This window comes from Chaetodon auriga, chromosome 24 (genome assembly GCF_051107435.1).
Source record: "Chaetodon auriga isolate fChaAug3 chromosome 24, fChaAug3.hap1, whole genome shotgun sequence".
In the NCBI taxonomy this organism is placed as follows: Eukaryota; Metazoa; Chordata; class Actinopteri; order Chaetodontiformes; family Chaetodontidae; genus Chaetodon; species Chaetodon auriga.
The window spans coordinates 9,992,020-10,019,507 of record NC_135097.1 but is presented as its reverse complement, the minus strand read 5'-3'; the positions used below and the strand labels follow the sequence as shown (position 1 = coordinate 10,019,507).

General features: G+C 44.2%; 1 protein-coding gene across 25 annotated transcripts in view; it reads right to left on the bottom strand.

Moving 5' to 3' along the window:
* The window catches only part of ptprda (protein tyrosine phosphatase receptor type Da), a 348,556-nt gene that overhangs the window by 80,219 nt on the left and 240,849 nt on the right, over positions 1–27,488 (bottom strand). For all 25 annotated transcript variants that reach the window (XM_076724731.1, XM_076724735.1, XM_076724734.1 and 22 more), the window contains one exon: positions 14,454–14,639. In XM_076724731.1, coding sequence (XP_076580846.1) covers positions 14,454–14,556 — 103 coding nt within the window. In that variant the 5' untranslated portion in view covers positions 14,557–14,639. The remainder of the gene's footprint in view (positions 1–14,453; positions 14,640–27,488) is intronic.

Sequence of the window (27,488 nt, the reverse complement as noted above, 5' to 3'; positions counted from 1 at the left end):
GCATTAAAGCATTCTGAAAACTGTCACTGACACTGTACTATTGAGTGCAAGTGATTAGCTGAAGGAGCAGTATTGTACAGTCATGATACTGTAACCTTGAGCCACTAGCTTTACATGCTAGCTTTACACAGATACTGATGCAATAATTGAAATGACTGAAGCAGCTTAATTTCTTACATGGCGTGTGCGGTATATGGTGATATTGCTGCCGCTGCACAATTTAATATGTCAACTTTCTGCCTCCCTGGTTAAATTGATTTTATCTCAGTCAACATTTCATAAAGGCATTAATTACAAAGAATAATGTTTTTGTGGTCAAATATTGCCTCTAAGCTGCTACATTTGTTATAATATATGTCAAAATGCCGTACAATTGTCCAAATTAATTAAATTGAAACGATTGTTCTTAATGATACTCTCATTTTTAATTAGTTTTAATTAGTTTGTTTCACATTAAATGAGTGGCGTGCAATACTGCAGGATAACACATTAGCTGTGTATTAGAGGGTTGTTTTTGTCAGCTACACATTATTAATATGTCTCATACTAAACCAGATGCAGTAAATCTAAGTTGAGGTCTTTGAATTCTTAATTGCAAACCCCTGAAGAAATGGTTCAACTTTGTGTGTGTGTGTGTGTGTGTGTGTGTGTGTGTGTGTGTGTGTGTGTGTGTGTGTGTGTGTGTGTGCGTGCTTGCGTGCGTGCGTGCGTGTGCGTTTGGTTATGTCTTTGAAGAGCTACAGATGGGAAACAAATGAGGGTGGGTGGTATCAGGGTCAGACTGGTTTCCACTTGGAAGCAAACTGTGCAATGTCACCCCAGGAGCAAAAAACAATGAGCCCCAGGGGACATAATTAAAATAATCCAGTGAAATTAAGTGCTTCAGATCACTTTTTTCTCCTTCTTGATGTGCGTAGATGTGGGGATGATTCATCAGGAGATGAGTCGAGAAGTGTAAAGAGGATGACTCTGTGCATGTGTCTGTCTGTTTACAGTGTGTGGGCGTTACTCGGCACTGTGTTTTCGAGCCACAGTTTGAAGGTGTATTCATATTCATTGTATTGATCAACCTGCGAGAAGAAATGTGGAAACGTAGCACAGAGGTATCCCACAAACTCTTTTGAAAATGGCCTCTGTTTTCATTTGAAATCCTTTCCTTTGAATGTTGATCAGCCAAAATACAAATGCCTTAACCTTGGAAGCATTTGCATCACGTTTGAGGTGACTCAAACGGACACAATTGAGACCTTTCGTGGAAAGAAATCTGGCAGGACATCTCTGAGAGCGAGCTAGGAGAACCACATATGACGAGTGGAATTGCTATGTTTAGGAGCGACTGACAAAAAGAGAATCAAAACAAATAGGAGCTTAATACTCAGAACTGCTGATGGCTTCATGAGGATCCTGCATAGACAAGAATAGAAAAAAATGCTTTATGTATCCTCGTATGTTTTTCCAACTGTGCTGCTATTAGTGATTTAATGGGATATTGTGCCATGTTTTCTCAGAATCTGGGTGAAAAAAGGATAGATTCTGAAAGATGAAGAGACTCCTTAGGCTACACGTCTGTCGGGGACCAGAGATGTGGCCTTTGGACTGATGGAGTTAGTTGCGCTTCTCTTTTTCACCTTTTGCCAAACTGAGCCTCAGTTGACAGAGCGAGAGGGTACACAAAGGCGCCGGCCTCAAGAGCAAATGTTTGCCAGCAGTAATGGGCTCTAGTCCACTGGGAGAGTGAATGTGTGTGGTTTTTGTGTGCATTAAGTATATGTACATAAGAATGCGAACAGAAATACTGTACAGACGATATACTTAATTATAGGTCTCGTCGATGTTCTTGTGTACTTATGACGGGAGAGTGTCATTCAGATCATAAATCATAAAGTTGTAGGACAGAAGTATAAGGACTGATCTATCTACGACGCCTTTTTCCACTGTGATCTGAATTATTCCAAAAGCACAGCTGTGAGTAATGGCTGGAGCGATTGGCTTTTAATGTGGAGTAGTGAAACTGCGAGGAAGAGAGACTAGAAAGCCAATGACATTGTCACAAAATGCCACAAGGTACTACGGTCCTCAGTAAGTAATGACTTCATCCGTTTTCTCACATAGATTAAAGGTTAAATAGTCAGCCAGCACATTGACTCACCATGATTGTTAACTCCATGAATATTCCATAAAATCTGTGCACTTGAGCACATAAGGGAAACACAAAGTGAATGATTTTTTTCAGCTTTAAGAGGGTCAGAATGACATAGAGGCACTTCGCCACAGCACTGAGCCCATGAATTAGTGTCCCTTACCCTGGCTTGAAATGCCAGTTATCTGAATCATAACGCACAGCACTGAAATCCATCAGATAAGAATATAAAGTGTTCTCTCTGTGTGCCATTAACAGTCAAAGTTATCGACTGCATCCATAAGTTTCTTGGACTAGCAGAGCCGTCTGCGTGTGAGGGAAAACCTTAATACAAATTAGCTTCCATCACTTCAACGTACATCTCATTGAATCAGATATATGCACAGATGCAGTGTTTATCCACTCATTCATCCTCGCATGAGAGGCTTTCTACCCATTCTTCTTTTTTTCCTGTCTCTTTTGTGCATTACCATCAGTATTTACAGTTAAATTGGAACTTACACGAATCCTTTATGAATCATTCTACCTGATGTAAAACCCATCTGGGAGTTTAATATCGTACAAAAATATCAGCATTGTATACAAAAGTGAAAGCAAAAAAAAAAAAAAGGCCCACGGTGATTATTGTTTTCTTTAAGAAGACTACATTTGTGTAATGTGCCGTAAATAGCAGAAGAATGATGTTTATAGCAGAGCTCTCCTTGGTGTGTTTTCGGAGCAGATACTCTGCAGCATGTAAGGCGAGTCCACCGTCATTAATCATTCCACAGGTGCAGGAGCATTGTCAGAACCCATACGTCCCTTTGCCTTTTCAACCTGGGAGGAAAGTGGAATGGTAGGGTAGGGAAGGGGGGGGGGGGGGGGGGGGGTCTGAACACATCCCTAAAAAACAATTTCCCTTCCTCCTCTTCTTCTTCTGCACTGAATTTGTCAGGAGGGGGAACCAAGTCCAGATTAATTAGATTCCATTTTGTGGTCATCTTTGTTTTTTCCTCCTTCCATGACTCTTTTCTTTTTCTTTGTCTTGCCTACAGTCCTTACAGCCATCCCAGAACCATTTATCACGTTGCCATCTCGACAGTGCCTTCCCCCTTCCTTGCTGGGAAACCATTAGAGCATCTCTGCATCGTGGCGGCCAGATTGCATTCCGGTCCCCACTTGCGACATTTATCATCTTTTGTCCTAACTTTTTATCTGCCCCTGCCCTGTGTGAAGTCCTATCTGCAATGCCCACTAAAATGAAACACTGGGAGATGAGGCTCAAGTAAATAACCTAATTAAACCTAGCAAACAGGGACAAAGGGGAAAAATGCACAAAAGGCCTTTGTGAGAATGCCAGAGGAGGAACACTCACAGATGGTAGCGAGGAAGTCGAAGCAGTGATGTGGCACTACGCCCATGCCACCTTCTCATCTCAGTATTTATAGTACTCCTAGTGGTGCTGTTTGTCCAAAGATGTCCTCTTTACGTGATTTGGACCAACATAGTATGGCAGCTCATCCCGATTCTGACAAAGCGCTAATCGCACATCAAGAGAGGAGGAGTGCAAGAAAAGAAATGCTCTAGTAAGACGAGGAAATATCTCCGTGATAAGGCCAAAAGCATTGAATAATGGTCCCTGAGAGAAAATCCATCCTTCCTTCTCACTCCTTTCTAATTCTTAGGCAAAAGTCGAGCCAACTCTGATTGGTCTCATTAGGGACAAAATGAAGAATGCCAAGCGTCATAATTATCGGCGCACCGCTGCAAACAGTATCGAGTCAATACAGCAAAATGTCAGGAGGGCATTAGTGGGCAATTATTAATCCATATCAAGCTGGGATGGACAATTTAATTATCACCTAATCAATATTTCCAGATCTTGTACAGATGTAGAGCAGTGACCGGGTGGATAGATCTGGCTTCTGAGAAACCCTGTGTGTGTGTGTGTGTGTGTGTGTTGGGGGGGGAGCGGGGCAGCAGGGGACAGTAGCAGGACTGCGGTAAACAAGAACGCGCTTCTCTGCATGCATGACCAAGAGCGCAGCTTCTTCCAGTGATGGACACCGACTCGACTACCAGAATACATTAGGGAAAGAATAAAAAGAACTACATATGTCTAAACTGAAAAACTTTCCTGCAGTTGTTGTTGACTTTCTAGGAATACAGGAGTGCTGTGGGCGGCCTGCAAGGTTTAATGCCACAGTGACTTTGATTTTTGCTTATTAACCAACTCAAACCCAAATGTTTACCTCTGTTCTAATGCTGGTACCACGAGCAACTTTGGCCAAAGATACAACCAGTGCTGCTCAAATTTTGGAATTCACTACCAAAGCTCAAGGAGCCCCTGCGTGATGCATGAAAATTGAGCTATGACTGGCAAAAAAAAGCTGCAGTTATTTGTATAGATTTTATTCCCAAATTTGCTGTAATATTCTATCATTGCCAATAATATTGCTTACTTTCTGTTGGTACTCTTTCAGTTCTCAATGCAGCCTGAATAATTACTCTCATTGTACCTGAAACAAACTATCTCAAATAATGTCAGTCAAGCCTTTGTGCGAGTGATGAAACAAAATGAATGCTGTGTAACAGGCCCTTGTGGATTTCAAAGGCGCCACACAATGAGGCATGGCAAAACAAAAGTGGCTGTCTTCCACGAGATAGCAGTCATCTTGAGATAAGAATACCCCTCTCATGGTTCTGTTTTGCTTTTTTGTTTGCTATTATTGTGACTCCCGTCTCCATCCCTGAATCGCTTTAGTCACTACGCAACCAATTGATTACTACTAAGTTGCCTAGACCGGGGTTATTTTCACTGCTTATTGCCTTACTTTCTGTTGCAATGGATTACGATTTTGACATAAGATTGCATTTTCAGCTCACTTTTTCCTACCCGGCACACATTATAAACCTGCATTACTCTTTCATTTTTTCCCCATAATGCTTCAGTTTCCATTTGCTATAATAATAATAACACCACAAGCCAATAGTACCACAAGCCAAAGTGCTTCCCTTTGTGCACACACAATAAAAACTCACTTAATTCATGTAGCCTTGAAATGTTGACTCCCAGCTTTGATAGAAGTTGGCTGAAGTGAGACTTAATGACTGATACTTTCTAGATAAAAGTTGACTTTTTTTTTCATTGTGTGTGACAAGAGACTTGAAATAAGATCAAAAAGTGACATTCAATCCCAAATGCAATATCTTTAATCTGTTTACCTTTGACTTTCATTACCAAATTTCAGATCCTTAAAAGAAACGGTTGAGATAATTTCATAAGATGTCAAGAACCTAATCATATCTGTAGGATTAAAGTTGTAGGCTGCGGGATTACTTTTTGGAAATTATCTTTGAGCTTTGTTGGGGGGAAAAAAGAAAGAAAGAGAAAGGAGTTGTGACTGAGCAGTGAAGAAACATAGAATAAATCCCTGTAACTCACAGTATATTAGCTTTGCCTTCCCTTCCTTCCTATCACCTCGTTAGAACGCCTTTGAAAGTCAATCCATCCGTTCTTTTAGTTAATATCTATCTAAGCTCTTTCCTGCCCATGTTTCACTTTCTGTTCTATCTACCTGCTCCTAATCTCCCAGTGTGCTCATGGTATTGTGAGATTATAAAGTTTGGGTGGCTTACACTCCGTGTTAGCCATCTGAGCTCTTCCTGTCACCTATAATTTATTTGTATTCATTCATGTCGTGTCTCGTCGAAGACAGTCGAAGCACTGCGACTGTCTTAAACAAAGTTGTCGTTTGTATACTGTACTTACGGCACATTCCTGAGGCAGACATCATAGAATATGGTTATTTTTAGCATAGGTCAAAGTGGATTTTCCAGACCATCTGATCAGTGGTGCTCTTTGGCAGTAATGGAGAATGAAAGCATATTATTACAGATATGCCATGTTGTCCATCTCTTGGTTCCATTAGGTGTCCAATATGTGTGTGGAGAGCACAATACTATTTTTATACATGTATACTGCTCAAACCAAATATTGGCCCAACAGTGCATAGCTGCTACCGCGAGCATACACTGTGTGCCTGAGGAATATACTAGATACTGTATGTGTGGGAGTGTGCACAATAAAATGGATTTACTTGTATATGCATGCAGAGCTGTGCACACTACCACTTGTTTATAATTACACGCCATTGCCTTAGATCATAATATTTTCATTATCTTATTTTTATGTGCATTTGAAGGCAAATAAGTTGCCCTTTCAGAGGCTCTTGGCTACATAATTTGGCCAAAGACACACACACAAAAAAAGGGCTGTCCCTGTGGGACTTTATGACAAAACTACAGCTTATACTTTCCTTTGGACACCTCACCTTGAATAATCACATCAGGGGAAAAACACAGCCAATTAAATCGCGCCGTGTAATGAGAGGCATAAGATCAGGCGGTGTGAAATTTCTGTCTTAGCCAGGCAGTGGCGGGAGGGAGATTGAGGAACTGAGAGGGAATCTTTTCGAGACTCCGCAATCATGTGTTATTTTTCCTCTCTCCGAGGGGCACGCGGAGCAGGAGGGTGGGAAAATCTTATTTGGAAGGTGTACTTAAAGAAATCCATGTAGGCATAAATCCTGACATCATCGCTTCTGCTCAGCAGCCCTCTCCCCTCTTCCCCCACGTCCCTCCATATGTGCTTTCTTGTGCTAACTATCACACTGAGGGAGAGATGAAAGTGGGGAGATGAGTGGATTAACGGATGACTGTGTAACGACTGATGGAGATCAAACTTCCGTGAGAGGAGTAAAAGTTTGTGATGAAATATGTTACACTGCGCATTTGCCTCAAAGGTTGGAGGGAGCGCTGAAGGTCTTACCTTTCGAGGCAAACGACCACTCCAGATTTCCCTGTCATCCTACCTCTCTGTTGTACATTAATTAACTACACTTAACTTTAAATATCCTTCATCATGACTCAAGTGATGGAGAGGATTGTGGTAATTAATTACTTGATGAGAGAATGATGAATGACATGAAAGACGGCACCAAGGGAGTATTAAAAGCTAAGGAGAAACAGACTGCTCATGGATGTTATGATGGATGCTGTATAAACACCTCATAAATGTCCTGGGACCCATCTGTAATTGTGCGTGCATGTATGTGTGTGTGAGAATGCATATTCCATGTTCCACGGTGTGATGAGATGGCCACTTAGAGCACGGGCTGCGCCATTAGAAACGAGGGCTTGGCTCCGTTTCAACTGGAAAAAGCCTATTGGTCTGGCTGTGGCGTGAGAGCATTTTCACCTCGCAATGGAAGCTTTCACTCTCATTTGCCATAACTAATAAACCACACTAAAGCCGTGTGTCACAATAAATCTCAGCTCCTCAAACGGCATGACTCACTTGGTGGTGCAGAGAAGCCAAAGAGAGAGCCGAGCGCAAGTCGGCGAGCGTTCAAGGTAATGAGCGAGCGAGCAAACAAACAAGCGAGAGAGCGGAGGGACAAAAAATAGTGACAGATGTGGTGTGTGAGAGAGTGTTAGGTGAAAACGACGGCTCTCCTAAGACAGACTTTGAGCACTCACTCCATCACTCCGCTGAATGTAAATCAACTTTGACAAGTGGAGCTTAGGGCATAAAGATTCCCAATCGGCGTCAAGCATTGGAGAGTGCTGTAGGTAAGAAGGTGGGGATGTAAGCTCTCTGGCTGGGAGTGAGGGATTGCCCCGAGGCACTCCATGGAGATGAATGGTTTAGACCATTAACCCCAGCGCAGAATCTCAACATACCCCACAGGCACACAAATGTGCTGCGCCGAGATCAGTACTATGTGTCGCACTCTGAGGACCCCTGGAGTGAGACCAAAGCTCCAGCCTAGGGCCAGGCGTTACCCACGCGAGCTCACGTGCACGACCGCACACACACGTAGATACAGATGCCTGAATTCTGAGGCGTATTATTCAATAAAGGCTTTTATAACATAAACTGTTATGTACAATAAAAAAAGCACAATAACACATTCCCTCCCTCCAAACACACAAAAACCCCTCAAACAAAGCGATGCATTCAGCAATGTCCAGGTGGTTCCTTTCACAGTGTTTTCAGGAGAAATGCTCGCTCTCTCACACTGTACATTGACCACTGCACTCCCTAGTGTCCTGCTTGTGGTGTACAAAATACAGACTAGTTCTTGGGTTCATATCTTGGTGAATGCTGCAGACTACCATCATCTCTGAGCATCCAGTTTATGTTTTAGCGTGACTTCCCCGTCTGAGGTTGCCGCCAAGTGCAGATGATGTACTCCCGCTCTTCATTGTTCCAACTGCATGCTGCAGTAAAACATCATCTGCGCAGGCAACGCCGGTGTATTTCAGACTTGACTGGTCCAGTAATCCCATTACTGCAGCTACAGCATCAATCTATTAATTGCACTGTCACTGGGGCAATGTCATGAAACACCTGCATTGTTATACAGTTCACTGGCATAGCGCATGAAGGGTGATCAGATTTAGTACATATGCCAGCAAGGCCAGAGTCATGCCAAGTGTAAGCCCAGCAGATGCAAAACAGCTGGCATTGTGCTCAGCTCACCGGCTGATCCCAGCTTCAAAGGCATGCTACAAGGTACCCTTTGTGTGAGAGTGTGCGTGCGAGAGAAAGAGGCTGTGTAAGTATAGAGACTCAGTCTGGTGCACTGCGTTAACGTGGTCCTCTGTTGTTTTTTTTGGCACCTTAAATGCTCAAAGGACAGATAAGGAGGTGCCAGGCTGACTGAAATCCATACAATTTCACAGTATGACACACCCAGTCATTTCATGTAGAGGTATTCAAATATATGGATATCGAGAAAGGCTTTTCTGGGAGATGGTTGATTGCCACTCCAATGGATTTACAATTTGGATTATGGTGCTTTTGTTCTGTCAATATTCCCACTCTGTGACATGGATGGTACAGCATGCTTAAATTGCCCCACCATTTTCAAGTCAATGTGTCTTGGAGATGTAAGTGCACTAGCCTTTAATTACCTGCATCTGGGCCTGTACAACATCTCCATATTGTATGTGATTATCTGCTTTTCTTGAGAGTGGGAGGGTCAGGAGTGTGGTGAAAATTGCTTGGCTTTTGTGTGATTCTGTGGTCTAAGTGCAAAGCAAAATGACTGCAATCCATAGATGAGGCTAATGGCACAACCTTTAAACATAATTGCAGCACACATTGTTGACAAGGATTCGGTTCAAGCATTTTCAGCCTCAGAAAATGATAATGACTTCTTACTCTTTTAGTTCAACCTGCGAGCAAGAAGCATCTTGCATGGCACAGATAACATTGTTTTATCTCAGATTCCCAGTCCCGTCACAAGGTCTTCATCCAGACAACGAGATGCTAATTAAGTGCTGGCACTCTCAGCGAAGGTGTTTTCACCGCATTTATTTGAAGTGTGAACACGATGCGTGCTCTCGTCGATGTTGATGCCGTTTTTGTGAAGATGCACTGCACTAACACATGTTTTGAAATGAACGAGTGGAGCCAACAATGAGATTTCCACTTGAGCAGTGTCCGGCAGAATGATGAACGAGGTGGTAGACTGGGGGAATTACAGTGATTTAAAGTTGGATCAAAACCGGCTACGAGGGTCCGTCCTCCTCTGGCTTTAATGTCATTTTATGTGGATACACAAACATGTAAGCAATGTGTGTGTGTCGAATTCAGTGTGTGCCAGGCAATGTGTGTGTTTGTGTGTGTGTGTGTTTGTGGGGAAGGGGGGGGGGGGTAAATGTAGGCTGCAGCTCTTAAGAGTACATACTGTGCATTCATATGTGTGTATGTGCTTGAATTACTGTGTGTGCATGGCTTGTATGTTAGCACTGTGTGGGTATGAGTGTAAAAGGGAATGGGATAGACTCAATTTAAATCAAATTAGCATGCAGGCAAATTAAGCAGAGGGATTTAATTTGAGCTGTTGTAAAAATGCTAATTTCAGTACAGCCCGGAAGCTCATATGCAAATACAACACTATTTTACAATAATTCATATTAGGCCAGGCATGCAGAAAACACACATATTACAGCCTGATGTCATCTGGGGAATAGAATATCATTAGCTTTCGGACTTCCTACAAGGTGATCCTGGTTAGGGGGTGTGCGTGCGTGCGAATGTGCGTGTATTTAAGACTTCTCCGTTCATCTGTGTGTCTGAATTAGCTCCTATTGCATCACAAGACAACATCGAGTGTGTCTTTGTATGCATGCATCTCCCTGATTATTATTATTTTTTTTGAATGCTCAGATACACAAACACGTTGACAAATCATAGTTATGATCATCAGCATTCCACCCACAAAATACTATCAAAATGACTGTGACACTGGCAGATGCTGTTGGATTGTTACCGCAGCGCTGCCAAACAAATTACTCCTCATAGAGCAGTGGACGCTCTTGGATCATAAATGTGTAACTTATAGTGAACATATGGGAAAATGGTTGCTCGCACAAAAAAAACAGCGCCGGAGTCCAATTTTCACTCGCTGTATTAAGAGAGAAAACGTTTCTTCTCTGATTATTTCACAGACATTAAGACATGACCATGTTTATGTTGTTTGCGGTGTGAGTAATTTTGCTCCCATCCTTCCCCCAGCTTGCTTTTTGCACACTACAATGGCTCAAAAGAAGTGTCGCATCGATAAGACAATTTGCTGTTTTCGTCCCGCGTGGCTCAACCCTTGATGGCTGGCTGAAAAAACATTGCACATGCATTTGATGCCGTGCGCGGGTGCATGCGTGCGCACGCGTGGCTGGCTGTAAAATAAGTGAGAGAGAGATGAGGTTTGGGTGTTAACGTCTTAATGTTTAGAGAGGCTGGAGGAGATCTGTCAATACTGATTTGATGTGCTAAAGAGGAGCGTGCTGGCTCGCTGGGACTCACCATGCCATCCACCAGCAATGGGAGGAATCAATTAAAACACCATTAGGCCCAGGGTTTGACACGGTCCAACACAGCATGGGGGAGTGCTGGGCAGAGCGTGTGGGTGTTTTGTAAGCGGGTTTTCCATACAGATGTAGCTCAGCATATTTTCAATCATTTGAGAGAGAGAGAGAGAGAGAGAGAGAGAGAGAGAGAGAGACAGAAAATCCCAAAACAGTCAGCAATTTTTAGTTCAGCCGCTGCTGGTGTGTGCGTGTGTGTGTGCTGTAGCTCAATCACTCAGTGAATCCAGGGGGGAACTTTCGAGTTGCTCACAATGAGACACATTCTGACCTCTAACACCAGGCTTGTTTTTGCTTCCGCCTCATGAAACAATCCGTCGAGTTAATGAGCGGCTAAGTTGTTTAGTGCGAATGCCCACACCAAAGTTTTCATCCCTGCCCAGGTGGAGATTTTAAATGCTTCCAGCTCAGCTCTCCTCTCTGACACGTCCTTTTTTTTTTTTTTTATGTATAACTGTTCAGCAAAAGACACAGAGGAATTGTTTGTTGCCTCCCTGCTCTTCCTCTCTCGCGCCGTGTCCCCTTGGCTCACCGGGGACAATTATGCCCTTCTTTCAAGCTATTGCCAAGCCCAATTTGCCACACAAATTAATTGGGCTGCATTTGAAGAGCGAGGGGGACGGGGTGAAGGAGAAAACGAGAGCGAGCAACAGAGAGAGAAGGCCAAAGACGAAACAATAACAAACCAACAGACCAAACAGAGGAACGTAGCTACACAATCCCCTGAGATCATTGTCGAATCCCTCATGTTCTTCTCAGTTACATCCAGGTCTCGCTGGGAAACATTTGCAGAAAGAAGCAAATTTGGTAGCACTCCCACTGACACATTAACTGCAGTGTGCGTTTATTAGGGGGGTCTGATTGGTATTTTTCTTGAGAGGGGGCTGCTGTGTCCACTGTGTGGGGTGGTGAGCAGGACTGGCTCCGAGGATCGTGCCATCTGTTGAGCAGGCCGACTCAGCCATTTTCTGCTCTCGTGTGTCTCATATCCTCCACCATGTCCACAGCCGGAGGCTACTAGCTCACACCCAAATGGATCCAGAGCACCAACAGAGGGCAGCTTTCCCTTCGGAAAAGCAGCCGCATTTCTGGTGCTGGGGGTTAGTCTGGAGCAGACCAAACTGAACAGAGGTCTTTTTGGTCCTCGGTGCGCGCCGCAGATGGGGAGACAGCCCCAGAGTGTCTGGGTTGGTTATGCATGTGCAGGAAATCAGGGAGCTTCTCAGTCGCTGGAAGGGGCTATTGCACCGCTTCCAAACAACGAGGAGAGAAGGTGGGGAGAAGACAAAGACGCAGGCGGGAAAAAAAAAAAAGAAGCCCAAATAAGAAATGAGGAGAAAATTGGCAAGAGAGCGATTAGGAAGAAAAACAATAGAGGGGAGCTGGGAAAGGGAAGAACAAACACGGGCATGTGGGAGATCAGGCGGCGCAGGAGCAGAATGGAGCAAATATAAATCCCCGGACTAATATGTGCTGCCTGGAGTGGCTCTTCCTTCGAACACACACTTGCTGCCTTGCCTCGGCTGCGGACAGGGCATGCACCTCATCCCCGTGACCTCCCCGACTCCCACACACACCCTCAGTCATTAACAGACAGCCACTGTGGCTACCTCACGATAAGTTTGTTTTGGCTTCGAGATGATGACCCAGCACAGCTGTCTAAGTAGGGTATGGGGTAGCAGCAGCTGCTCACAGCCAGACAGCGAAAGGAAGGAGCTGAATGGGGAGGGCTTTGTTGAGGCGGGGGAGGGAGGGGGGGGTGGTGGTGAGCACAGAGGCGTCAAGATTCAGGGGCTGCTGACTGCACTTGTGCAGGTTTTTGTTACATTGGTGCTCATGTGACTGTGGAATGTCTGGACACGCGAGAGTGGAAGTTTCATCAAGACAGTTGTCTGAGGGAAGGTTTTGGCAATCGCGGTTTTTTTTTTTTTTTTTCCCCCTCATCAAACGCTGTTATGTAAATTCACACTAGACTGTGGAAGATGGGAGTTTCGGAAAAGATAACTACTAAAGAGCCCCCTCAATGGTAACGTTTATCGGCTGTTAATGCCGTTTTGGGAAGGTCCCGTAATTAAATTGTGTCAATAAATCCAAGAGCTGCACATAAAACGGGGGGATAAACGGAGAAAACATTTCTCCATTTGCCTCTTCCCCGCTGTGAGACATATGTGGCGAGAGGGAGAGAAGAAAAATAAAACACATTTGAACAGATTGCAGGGAACATTTCTCAAGCACAAAGTTGAAAATCTCACCCATCAATTTCACTTTGCGTGGCTCTGTTGTGTGTGACCTTGGGTGAATGATCCCTTCATTCAGAGATATTCAGCTGAACTGAGGGGATTTCAGTCGGTGCAAAGGGAGCCATAAAACTTTTATTCATCCCTCTGTGACTCCAGAAGCTAATGATTCATGGATCTTAGTATAAAAAAAAGAGAGAGAGAGGGGGTGGGAGAGGTGCAGATGCTGTGGTGCAGGACCAGAGCTCAATGAGGTTTGAAAACTGTTGTCACACATCAGTGGGCAGGTGTCTGATGTCAAGTAACTCAATTCCAATGACTTCTCATCATGACATTCTTGGCTGAGGCCGGAGCATTTCTGGTTCACTTTTTTTTTTTTTTTGCTGCTGAAGAAAGCAGTTGCACAATAGGGACTTGAACACATTTTGATAGTTTGGTGAGGTGAAGAGATGAATCATTGTGAAATATAGGTGTGAGTGTGTGCGTATGTGTGCGCGTGTGTGTGTGTGACTTAGATTACTACTTGCCCACAGCCGTGCTCAGGTTTGACTGATACAGCATTTTCAAGGATATCAGTGTGATTTGAAGACTTTTTTTTTTTTTTGCAAATGTACTTCATATCTTTAAAGATCCCCTTCAGACGTTTTAAGGTTTTACCCCCACCCCAAAATTAATTACCTTGAGAGAAATTTATAAAAATACATCTATTCCTTTCCTCTGTGAAGTGTCAAACTGTGCAAATAGATCATTGCGCACAGTGAATGTCAAACATCCAAGTGAATTAACAATGCGCAAAACACATTTTAGATTAAATTTGATATTTTTTTTCAAACCATAACTTTTCTGTTTCTGTGTTTCCCCCAAAAGTTTCATTCTTCACAGAGTGCTCTTTATTTATTGAAATCTTACTGGGCTGAATTTTGTGATCAACCCCAGTCTATCAGCAGATTCATCACACCACATACCAGCATGTGTGTTTCATGCACTTCATGAAGTATTTAAGTTGCACATGTGTTCCATGAAGTATGCATGTGTCTGATGATGTTCAAGGGAAAAAAAAAAAAAAGAAACAAAACCAGTTCCACCCTTGCCATCCCGCCCCCAACCCAGCAGGACACAACACTTGAGGCCCACGTGAAAGCCAACGGTCCACTTACTTTGAGCGTCGGCGAGGTGGAGGAACAGACCCAGGACAAGCAGCAGCGGCAGCAGCAGCGTGGGTCTGGCTCTGTGCATGGTGGGACAGCTTGGCACCAGCATGCTTTGGCAGCCTCGGTGGCGCTGGCTCACAGAGCCCTGTGAGTCAGTCTGGTCTGATTTCTCAGATGCAGGGTATTCACAGCCTATGCAAGGCAAGGAGGGATAGGCAGAGGGAGAGGGAGTGAGGAGGGAGGAAAAAAGAGAGAAAAAGAGAGAGAGGAACTGAATGAAACAAAGCTGTTTGGCTCCACGGGTTTTATCTATCCCTGCACATTTCTGACATACCCCCACACAGCCTCGGCTGGAGCTGACAGAGGATAGGAAGAGGCTGATGTGCTCACAGGGTATGTTCTGACAGTTCTCTAAATGGAATAGTCACTTCACACAATGTGTGTGCACGCGTGCATGAGAGGGAGAGCGATAGAGAGCGCAAGAGAGAGAGAGAGAGAGAGGGAGAAACCACACAGATGAAAGGCTGGACTAATAAGATTTTGCCTTCACAGCTTTGGTGGCGAGCGCCAATTAAATACGCTGCATAATAAGAGTACATTTTAAGTCCTCCTAAGATCAGTGTTGATATCTGTTTCACATAAAGAGGGCCTCTGTTGTGTGTAAGAACGGTCAGGAAATGCAGGAAATATTCATAAACGCTGAAAGGCTATTTCATAGTTCACTTGGGAGTTTAAGTAAATTTGGCCACTGAGAGTCTGCTGACTTTGAGTCTTTCTCTTTAAAGTACAATACGAGATATAAATGCTGTCTTTTAGTTACACTGCGATATACACATCCAGGAAAACCAGTTCATCTGACGCACATTTATGCTTCTTACACCACATTTAATCCATAGTTGATGCTTTAATAGCTCTAAGTGCCTATACAGAGTGATGGAGTATTTTAGCTTTAGCACACACACACACACACACACACAAACACAAGCGTCATCTCTTTAAGCCAACGCTGCTCACACAACAACTAAAATCTATAAGACAGAGTGGCCAAGTGTTGCCATTCATGTTTCAACCTTTTATCGAAGGGCCACTACAAGGCTGTGAAAAATCAATGTGATACAGTGAGCTAGTATTAGCTGCAGAACGGCTCTATCCCTTGTCATCCATTTGCTTAAGCCAGAGCTTGATCCTTAGTGATGGATGCTCTGCGGTAGTCTTCGACTCGTAACACAGCTCCCGGCTAATCCGAGCGAGCTTTGATGACATACTGTACTGCTGGTTAGCCTGCGAGCTCGTCGGCCTGCATTGTTCTGCAGAATGCTGTTTTTTCAGCTGTGATGACTGGTGGAGGCGGACCTGTGCACGGTCTGTGTACCATGACATTTCAGACACTTTATGTGCCATGAGATCAAACACACAACATGTCCGATCTCTTGAAGTTTGGGGATTCTGCAGCCTGTTCAGGAGGCAGCAACTGTGCATGCGAATGCTTTTGCTAGAAATAATATTTCGTCGGGCTGTTTATCTGCAGATTTGACCGCCATGCACTAAAAGAAAAAAAAAAAAGAAAAACAAGCCCCCCCTAAGCCCAATCAGTAGGCCCGATGATGACAAAGTACCTCATTTCCCTGTTACCAATCATCCTCTTTCTCGCTCCTAGCTCTCCCTCTTTCATTTCTGTGGGCTGTAAATGGCAGAAAAGACGGGAAGATAGCGCACCTGTCACACTCGATTTGTGTTGGGGGGAGATAGACACGACTACCTGTCTCCAAGCGCCGCGGGGCTAGCAGCGAGCGCAAGAGCGGGGGCCGTGTGGCGAAGGGAATCAATTTGAGGCAATCTCATCCCCCGCGCACACCGCCACCGACACATACGCGCACACTTACAAACACAAATGCGTATACATATACATACATCTGAGCACACTGGACAGAAAATTTCACACGAGTCGTGTTTGTAGCGACTGTGGATTTGATTAGAATCTAGTGGACTGAAAAAGCCTGAGCTGGGCGTGAGGGGATGAAGCTGCTGTGCAATCCATACGTAGGGCAGGTACAGCTGTCTGTCTCCTTCGGTTATTGTTTCACGCATCTGCCCCTCCAAATCAAAGTGATAGCCTCTGAGTTAATTAATGTGTGAATTTCCATAATGACATGACATGAGGCAGCACACAAGAAACAGTAGTCAGCAGCCCTCCCCTTCTCTATTCACGCATGCACACACACACCCATTTACACACACACACATACTGATGGAGGCAAACAAAACCATCTGTATGTTGTGTAACCACCAGTGAGACGACCAAGAGGCCGTGCTATGTGAGTAAATACAAGGAGAAGCTAAAGTAAGCACGGCTAAATCACACCCCTGGAACCTTGATTTATCCCAAAAATGAAAGCAATTATGTTCGGTGTTGATTTGTGGTGTTCATTTTTACAAGTAAACTGCGCTGCGGATCCTTTCGGAATGTGCTCAGGGCAGACGAGCCACCTGCCAGACCTGGCAGAGGGGCAGCAGCCAAACGCATTGTTATCTGACAATGGATTCAGCCTAAATACTGCAGCTTTTTGGTAGGAGAGTGGATTTGTAAATTCATGTATGAGCAGGTAAATGAGTTGAAATGATCCTTTGCATTTCCATCAGACCATATGAAAGGACTCGCTCAAAGGCGCCACCACCTGTGCCCATTTTATCCCCAACATGGCCACTTTGTGTTGCACTCTGCACCTTCACTTTCATACATTTGGTGGCACTGATCCTCTCCATTGAACATTTATTACAATAGAAAGAAAAAAGTCTTGTCTTTCTTCCTGAGCCCCTGGTGGTATTATTGTGTTCCCATTCAGTGGCGCTTCATTCAAAGGATTTTGCTGCTGATAGCAATCATGCATTATTAAACAAAGCCTGACAACATGCACAATGTTAATTAGAAAACGGGGGAGTGTGTGGCGAGCAAAAGAAAGGGGCTGTTGAGCTGTCTACTCTCTCTCCTTCCCCATGATCCTTATCAGAAATGTGAAAGAGAAGGAGGGTGGGATGTTTATATTCTCCATAATGACTAGTCTCCTTTCTCATTTGAGCCTGTGTGTTTGGTATTCCGGTCTATTTAGACGAGCAATGTTATTAAGGGGGGCAAAACAAAAGAATCAGTCATATTTATCTCATATTCCAGCCGTACTGCAGTAAACTTGTTATGAGGAAGAATGCAGGCAGAAAAGTTCTGGGCTTCCCAAAGCAGCAGGTTCACAACATCAGCTTCACGCCAATTGTGCCCTTACGTGTTGTTGCACACGCCGCAATGTTTTGGCAAAGCGAGCACAAACCAGCAGGAAGCAAACGCTGACACGAGAATGCTACTGATGATGCCATTTTGAACAAATTCAACGTGGGTTTGAGCCGAGCAGTCGCACCACATCATGCCTATCCTTCGTGCGAGTTGAATCATTTCTCTTTGGCCTGCTCCAGGGAATGTTCAAACGGGGTGTTTTTAATTTCAGGCTCATGCACAAAACTGAATTGAGCTTCAAGGAAACAGTTGATTCGTGGTATGTTATCCTAACAGACCAAAGCGGCCACAAAAATGCCACCAAATCTATTAAGGCCAACCCCTCTGTAATTAGTCCAACACATGCAAGGACAAAGCACCACAAAACTACCGAGGATGTGATCCATACTGCATTGTGTTATAAAAAGTTGCCTAGTATCATGCCCAGCCAGGCAGAGCAAATAAGAATTCATTTCATTTTATGAGGCAGGACTTTCTATTTCCCTCCAGACGAGCACAGTTAAAGAATGCAGTAATTACCCCCCCACCCTCCCCCCACCCCCAAACCACCACCACATGCACACTTTCAACCGACAATGATATGCAGGGCTATAGCAGTGAGCGCACAGGGTTGGCCGCCGTGTTGGCCCTGCAGTGATCTCTGATCTCTCTTTCTGACTCTTCGACTTGATGCTGAGACAGACGACACGTGCTTCATCGACCGCAGAGTCTGGGCTGCAGCACATACAGATTCCACCACCTTTGTTTCGCTGTTGACATAATACGTAATTATTCTCCGACGTGCAGCACCCCGATGGAGGCACGGTAGCCGATGAGCGGGGAATAAAGCACGGAATGTTGGAGAGGAGATGTGCGACATATTTACTTTTGATCTGCACATCTTTGTTGTGTGTGTTTTGATACAAAAAACACAATTAATCACTGCCAACGCGCTGTTGCAGTGTTGCATCAGAGCTGTGTAACAATTCCTAATTTGCCTAAATTAGAATTGAAACATGTATTTTATTCTTGCTGTTATTTTAATGCGTCTTTGCAACTTCACTGTATTTTATTTGCTGTTATATGTAAAATACTGCATTAACATTTTACCACTATTAGTTATTTGATAGCTACCAGGAAAACAAATACCTACCAGCCATTAATGTGTCATTAAACACATTATCTGCAGAATACCAACAGAGATGCGTTGTAGTACATGCAGTGTCATTTAGCATATTTGTTTAGCACACGTAGCACATAATTGGTTATTTAAACAGGCTGATGTTCATGAATACTATACATGGGGAATACGATTTGCCTACTTAAGGACAAAGTGTTGCTTAAATTAAAACCTCAAGGTCAAAGGGCAGTGGCGCTACACCTCGTTCGACAGATTTGCTCACAGTAAAACATGGCTGCCTGTGACAGGCACACACTCACTGTGCCCCGAGGGTTTTTTAAACATCATATGACCAGATTTGTAAAATAAGCTCATTAAAGGCACGGCTACCCACCCTCGTACATCTACAGCCGCCCATTTCCTTTGCCAGTCCCAATTTCCTCATCAAGAGGGGTTAAGCTCGGGTTCAGTCACAGTGTGTTTTACATGCTAGCTGCAGCCATCTTTTTCATCCTTCTCTCTGGTCCTCGCTCTAATGCCACAGTGTCGGTCTCTCTCTCCCCTGCACTAAGTCCCTTTCTTATGTGTAGCTCTTTCTTTTCTAAACCACTCTTCCCTTTTTTGTTTTTTTTCCTTCTGTTTGTTTTTCCTCTCATTTTTTTTTTTCATCTGCCGCTACTTTCTGCTGCCTGCGATGGTGTGATTTAAGACCAAGTGACAAGGCCGTTTCTCACACATCGCTCCCGATCAGCCGGCATGTGTAATAACATCCCTCAAGCTAAGCTAAGCTATGCCCTCAAGTGCAGCCTCCACATGAAAGACCCTGACAACCACACATCAGAGGAGTTTATTTGCTTTACTTATTTATTTACTCCCCCACCCCCCTCCCTCCTTGCCTCCTCTGACCTCCCTCAAACAAGCCTCCCACGGTCATAAACTATCCTTTGGGTGGCGCAGCCTGACTTTTTGTTTGAGAAAGTCAGGGTTTACAGTTCTGCCTGCAAGCCCGACTAATTTTTTACAAGCAAATGTTGCAAATGCTGCAACTGATGTCTACTGTTATATCTTCTTTCCTTGTGAATGAATCACCCAACATGAAACGCACAGCAGGAAGCTAATTGGGTCTGATGACATTTGTCTGTCTAATAATTGGTTTAAAAACACCTGCTGCTGCCGTAGGACAAGGCAGCTATCGCAACCCCATCTCAATTGTGTGTCCGTTGCAAATTAGTGCCAGGATATTTCAAAGCCGTCCCGCCTTTTTTGTCCGTAAACTGATCTGGACTTTGAAATGTTGCGCCACAAACAATGCGGAGTAACATTTATTCACCCGCCTCAGGAACACGGTCATTAATCAAATGATACGGTCGGGCCTTTTCTGTGATACACAAATACTAGTCACCATCCACTTCAAGCAGAGGTTACACAGCTTCATAGAGCACAAACGTCCGTAAAAACAACTTTGTATTGGGAAGACACAGGTCAAGGAGAGGATGTTGCAATTTGAAAAGCGTTACCTCGTTCGGGTGCAAAGAGCAAGGTTGTGTCCTCATGAGAATTCAGCCCACCCAAACTGACCTTGAGCACACACTTTAGTAACTCAAACGACCATGCAGCATCAGCTCACAAATACTCCTCCTCCTCCTCCCGCTCTTCTGTGGGTGCTCTTTTTGTTTTCAACAGCCTCTCCTTGACTTTTCTCTCTACCTGGTCTACCTCGCCACTTTCCCTCCCTCTCCCTCTCTCCGTGTTTCTCTCACTTCACCTATCCTGTTCCCTCGTCTCATTCCTCTCGCCACGTTTCCCAGCAGCTGTTGGGTTCAGATGGATGGTCCCCACAGTGCAAGACCCTGACCTGCACTCTAGTGACTGATTATCCCAGTGCCCTGTTGTGCTGCTCCCTGAAAGCATACCAACACTCGGCGCACACACAGGCACTCGCAAACAAACGCACACGCACAAGGTTACGGAGCTACTGGGTAAGCTTTCGGGACATGGAGGAGTTTTGAGAGGGGGAAAAAAAAGGAGCAAATAACCAAAGCAACATATTTCATCAATGTCTGTACTTTTGGATCACCTCCTCTGACCTTGATGACATTGGTAAACACACTTCTATTGAACTCTGATGGATGACACTAATGCCTTTTCAATGGGCGGCAGATAAAACCACAGCCGAGTACAATCAGCCTTTGGGCAAGCGTGTGAGCTGGGTAAACTATTCAAACGATTGCTTGCTTGTTGGGAGGCCTTTTTTTTGTGCTTGTCACAGTGTGGGGGGGGCTTCTATAGTACAAGCATGTGCCACTCGGGTTGTGCTTGACCTTGCACATCAGCATTTAGTATAGGGAAAGAACTTGTTATCATGCAAACAGTATGAGTCTTGAGGGGTCTATTGTTTCGGGTGCAGAGAGTGTGGCAGGATGAGGGGAAAATGAGAAAAACGGTAGACGCAGCAGCAGCAGCAGCCAACCTGGAATGGCTGGGATTAAATTTATGCCGCATGAACAGGGGAGGGCAAAATCATGTTACATATTATGAACCAGAAAAAAAAAGAAGGGGGAGTGAGAGGGGGGCGGAGCAGAGTGGTGGAAATATAATGGATAAGGGGAGCAACGAGGCGGAGAGGGAGAGGTGGCGAGAGAAAGGAGAGGAGGACAGGGCAAAGTAGTGTAGAGGGAGAAAGGAGGAGAGGAAGAGGCAAGGAGGGAGAGGAGAGCGCGCTGTAGGGTAGAGAGGAGGAGTGGTGGAGGCAGAGGGAGGGAAGCAAGGGAATGTGCCTCACTGCCAGCTTTTCTCACGCTCCGTCTGTGCTTGTACGCCTAACAGAGGCAGCGCGAGAGAGATGGAAGAGAGGAATGAGGGACAGAGGGAGAAAAGGCAGGGGCTGCTGAGGAGGAGATGATAGTTGCGAGGCCAGTCTGACAGTCTGAAACTATCGTTTCCTGAAGGGAAGGACCTGGAAAGAGGACAGCAGGTGAAAAATTGAGAGAATAATAATTATGGCGCACAAAAACTCGTCAAAAGCCACACACTCATGTCCGCATCCAATCGGCTAGATGCGGCATAAAACACACAACTCCTACACATACATGCTCACCAATGTCAACTCAGGCATTCATGTGCACAAATAGACACATACACACCGATCGCAGGCACGCATACCCTTTGCACCGCATGCTCCTGGCACTTTGACATCTACCCCCAACACAGCAACGGTCTGTGGGAGGATGAATAATCTCACTTCCGTGAGGCAGAGAAAATGAGAGAGAGGAAGGAGGGTGAGAGGGAGGTTGTTCCCAGCCCGGGCTCATGTCGTTTTATGGAAAGTACAGAGCCCTCGAACAGACAAAACAGCATTCCACTGCCACTCGCCAACATGGCAGAAAACATCACAACAGAGCTCCATTGAAAATAACTGAATAACACGGCACTGGGAATTGTGTTGCCCCCTAATACATATGGCATAAGTCAACAACAATATGCCTCCTTATCTCTTGGAAAACAATTGAACACCAAGGTGCATTGTGTGGTGGTGACATTTTCGTGGCTTTTGTACACAAGCCAGGCCGTTTGGTATGTAAATGCACTACTTAGGCGTACATGAAGGATGTAAGGAGGCGCTTGGGGCATACACGCTACACTCATAGGGCAGCGAAATAATTAAAATGCCAAGTGTCTCCCATTATCTAAATGCTAATTTGCCTCGATATACCCTGAGCTAAAATGTAACGCCACATTACGGACGCTGTAGTGCACTAAGGCAGCGGCGGCTGAATTTCCCTTCAATTAGCCTAGCACATTGTTTGCTATCTTTTACCTAAGGTGATGCCGCGGAAATTTTCACAAGTGCACTCGTCATATGGCCTCAGTGTCAATCCATGTGGATTTCTTAAACGGTTCTTGCCCCGCTGTTTCACGGGCAGCTGATCTTAAGACATCTAATCTAACCTAAGATGAAAGGTGAAAATTCTGCCGTTAATATGAATTCTACGTGTTATGTCAGCTTTATTAACAGGCTTATAAATACATGCAGAAATGTTATCCTGCAGACTTGGTCAAGCTGGTGTTCATGAGGACATTGAGAGCAGTACTTTTCAGTGTATTATGGGCACTGGTGTTTTTGCCATGACTCAGATTTGATAAGAAAGCCTGAGTCAACAACTCAAAGAACCGACAGGCGGCATTAGAACCAGAAGCTTATCAAAGCTTTTTGCATGAAAATAGATCAGTGCCAACAGGGAGGGCAACGGGACAAAAAATATTATCACAGATATGAGATGTTTTTGCTGAACACACAGATAGAGGTGAAATTGTGTTGTTTCTGCTTTTCCATCTATATCCTGATAAGACTGTCAAAGGACATGCGGGGGGAGGGGGGGTGAACAGCATTTTAGAACGCTGTTTCAATATTTCAGGAGCTCAGGTATCCTTACTAACATTTACTGAGCACTTTGATGTGGGCGCTGCTGATTAATAGATTTGAAAAGCTAAACTTCTTTTTAGTTCTTGAATGCCCTTGAAAGGTGTTTTAGCCAAGCTGAGCTATAGTTCTCATGAAAGGCAGTGCAGGCTGCTTGTGCAACTCAGTCGAGGGAAAGCAATGGTTCACCCCAAGGCAAAAGCAACAATTCCCCCTTTGTCGTTTCACTAAGACAAATGCTTGCCATTGCTACGTTAGCAACCAAACAAGAGCAGTTCCCCGTCAGTGATGGTATATTGTCGCACTCGAACAAGACATTTTATTATGCTGCTGAAAGCGAATGAATAGGTCCTTTTCTCCAGCCACAGTTTGGAGATTGAAATTCAAATCAAATGCCACCTTCAAACAAATGTCAGTACAGGAAATCAAAACCGTTCTCTCAATGCCTGGCATCAAGCAAAATGCACAGTTTGGCATTTGGAAGTGATTTTCTCTTCCTCCGTCATTGTTTCATATAAAATTAACTTGGCAGTCGTCAGAAAAAACGCATATAAACCCACATCACACAAACACTCTTCGCTGCTCTCGCTCTACATCTAACGCCCTCTTAGAAACCTTTATACAAGCTCCCCCAACCCAATACAATCCACCCCCGAACACTCACAAACATGATTAAGACACTGTCAAGCCTGACATTGCCATCTCCCATGCTGTCAGTGGCCCTCACTGGGAGTCGCTGTTGACTGACTGCATGGATGTGCCTTATCATTAACAGGGCCGCCTGTGCCACCACGGAGGGGCTTTGATGACAGAAACTAAGGCCCCAGTGCCTGCCCCTCCCATTTTGCCTGCCCAAGTGTCATCTAAATGAGATAGGGCCCAGGAGCTAAGGGATTAGGAACTGCATAATTACCTATTTAAAGACCCTAATTGAGCATTTCATTAAGAGACTGGCACTGAGATTTTGCCAAGGAGGGCACTACAGGGAGAGAGACACATTTGCCTGTGCGTGCATTTGTGTATGCATGCATAACCTTGAATTCAAGGGTTACCTTGTTAGCGTGGAGGTCTTTTTTTTTTTTTAGCTGTTTGTTTACATTGCACTTGGACTCTCTGGCACACGATTGTGCAAGTAAATCCAATAGACATTCACCTTTGGAAATTGACTGTCTATACATTACTTATTAACTTACGTCTGTCCATAATAAAGACTTTGTGTGAATTTATGGCAATCTTTAATTCAGCTGCCTGGCTGCCCTCATTACCTGAGAGTGTTTGCGACTGCACTGGATTCTGGTCACATTGTTTGCCGTTGAATCAAAACAAAACAGTTCTATATTCTATTCTATAACTTATTAATGATTTAGGTACTCTATCTGCAGTATGAGTTAGCAGGGTGGACATTTTCCCAGTGACTAAATGCAAAATGTATGAGTTTCCTCATTCTGTAGTGCTGATATTACATATTTTATTGCAGGCTTTTATCATTCTGCTTTATTTACTTAAAAACTGTTGTTTTGGGCAGTGGACTAAGGCATTCACCCCTTGCTTTAGCCAAAGAAAATTTGTTGCTTAGATATGTACAGATTTTATGTTAATGTGATTCAAATTCTGCTCCAATTGCTATTTTTAGGTAAGGTTGTCATTGTCAGAAAAATAAAGCTACAAACTAAAGAGAACAGTTCAGAGTACTGCGCACTGCTACATGTGATAAAAGAAAAACACCACAAAGCTAAAACATTTCCCATCTCCGTGAAGCTAATTGCATCCAACAGAGGGGAAATTTGTGTGCACACATTACTATTAAGTTTCCTCTAGCCCCGTGACAAAAGACAGCGAGTGAGTTAATGCCACGCACATTGCCAGCCGTCAAACACATACTTTCATTGACGCCATGGAGTGTCAGCCCCAAGGTTTCCAGAGCCACATCTAAAGCAGTTTTGTCAGACAAGAGATGAGATACAAGAGGGATATGTATCTTTTTATCTGCCTTACAGAAGCTAGGATAATACAATTATTCATTGTGATGTTTACCACTGAAATTGAATTTCTGATGTGGAGCTGAGATAGTTTGAAAAGGAAAATTTTACATTTACTTCAAAGGAGCCTTTTATTTGTGCTGGCTGTAAGATCTTCAGAGCTATTGTGACAAAAAGTACTACCAGTACAGGGCAGAGAGAATGCTATTCCTTTGCCCTGCCAACATTTAACATTTTTTGGGTGGCCACAGATTCCTTTGCAGTTTCGAGACATGACTAACTGCTCATTTACTCTCATATTTCAGTGCTGGAACATTTATGAAAGATTCTCTGTTTGGATCATAATTCTGAGATTGTTACGAGCTCCACAATCCTACATTGGCCAATGACAGGGCCTAAACTCACTGAACAGAGATGGACTCTGGACGACACCACGGGCCCCAGATTACAAACAATTTCAACAGCGACAATCATTGGAGCTGAATGCTAGACCCAAATACTTTGCTGATGACCAAACTGACCCGATTTCCATGATCCAGCAGGCTGTGACTCTGCTTTGCCCCCTCATCATATATATGGGATCACTGGGGACGTTGTCAAGTCAGTGGCAGTTGCCTTGCGCATGATTGACTTGTTTGCTAAATGACTATCATCTGAAGTGGCAACCCTAGCTGGGGGCTATTGGAATCTTTGGGGCAGACACCAGCTGCTAACTGCTACAGATAAACAGTCTGTCCCTCTGGGGGTTCATATGAGCGCTATGGTGGGGAGTGGTGCAGAAGTCTGGCCAAAGATGCTCAGGGCTGTAATGACACTGAACCATCATGAGTCAGTCAGTGCTGCTCTAACACCAGACCTATTATTCTTCTTTGACATGATGGAGGTTGAAAAGGTTCCTGCACTAGCAAGTAAATGAACCTGGGATCTCGTACATGACAGGTGAGAAATCTCTCCCTGAGCCACGACTGATAAGAAACTCAAAAGTAGACATGAAAAGTCAATGTCTGGTTCAATGTTCATTCACAGTCGGACTGCTGTAAAGGCCTCGAGAAATTATAATATCTTTCGATATCATGATGAGTGTCTAGACACTTTATGTAAAGGTGAACCAAAGCCATGTTAGCACCCTTTGATGGACCTGACTTGAAGACGTGGCCATGGAGAGTGACAGACACATTAACTACGGATATAACAACACAAGCTGCTGTCCGCATATCTGGAATTTGAGCCTAAAGCACTAATCTTATTGAGTTGTGCAAGGAGCTGCTGCTGCTGCCGCCGCTGCTGCTGCTGCTGCGATGTCTTTAATGTAAGCATGGGTAGGTGGGTAGGTTAGTTAGTGGCTCGGGCGCCTTATCCAAATCTCTCACTTCAAAAGTCGTCGTCTAACTCCCTCTCTCCCTTTGTTGCCTTACAATGAACTTGAACAATGAAGCGCGCCGTAAGCTTCAGAGTCTGAAATATATTCACTTGTGCAAATGGCAGATTGGCAAAGGGTACACAAGGAAGCAAGAAGCATAATCTCCCAGAGAGAAGCTCTTTGTGGAAGAAAGCATGCACGTGTGTGTACTCTCTTCCTGCGTAAAATTATGACGGCCTCATCACGACTGTGATTGTTAACTAGAACATAAGCCTTTGTGCTTGATCACTGGAATACCTCATTACCAGATTTGTGTGAGTACAAAGACTGTTTAAAGACTGATTGTAACTTGCTATGGACGTAGAAATGTATACATTTACCGGGGCCAGTATTTGTTAAAATGTTTTAAGTTGCCACTGAATTTTGCATCTTTTTTCCCCATGATCAGTGCTATATTTAATGTTTGTACTGTCATGGTAGAAATGCACATGAGCATGTTCTGACCCCGCATTCAAGACCGAACACCTGGATAGATTTAGAAAACGTAGGCAAAACAGATTTCATACACTCAGCTGCTGCCATGTTTTGAGATTCTACCACATTAATGGATAAGTATGGTAACAGTAAATATGGCATCATGTAAGAAAGCCAAATTATTGCATAATTTAACATTTGTGTGTAGTCTTGTGCATGCCAAAGTGTGGAAAAACTACCTACTCAGCTTGTGAGTTTCCCCTTTGAAAACGCCAACTGCAGAGTATGCTTTAAACCCGGTAGTTTCTTCTCCAAAGTTCCTCAATAGTTCTACCAGCTCTGGTGACAGTGGAGCCTATCTAACGGGCGGCCCAATGTGGGCCCTATCAGACCCCATCTTGGCCTTGTGCATTCCATATCTCCCCA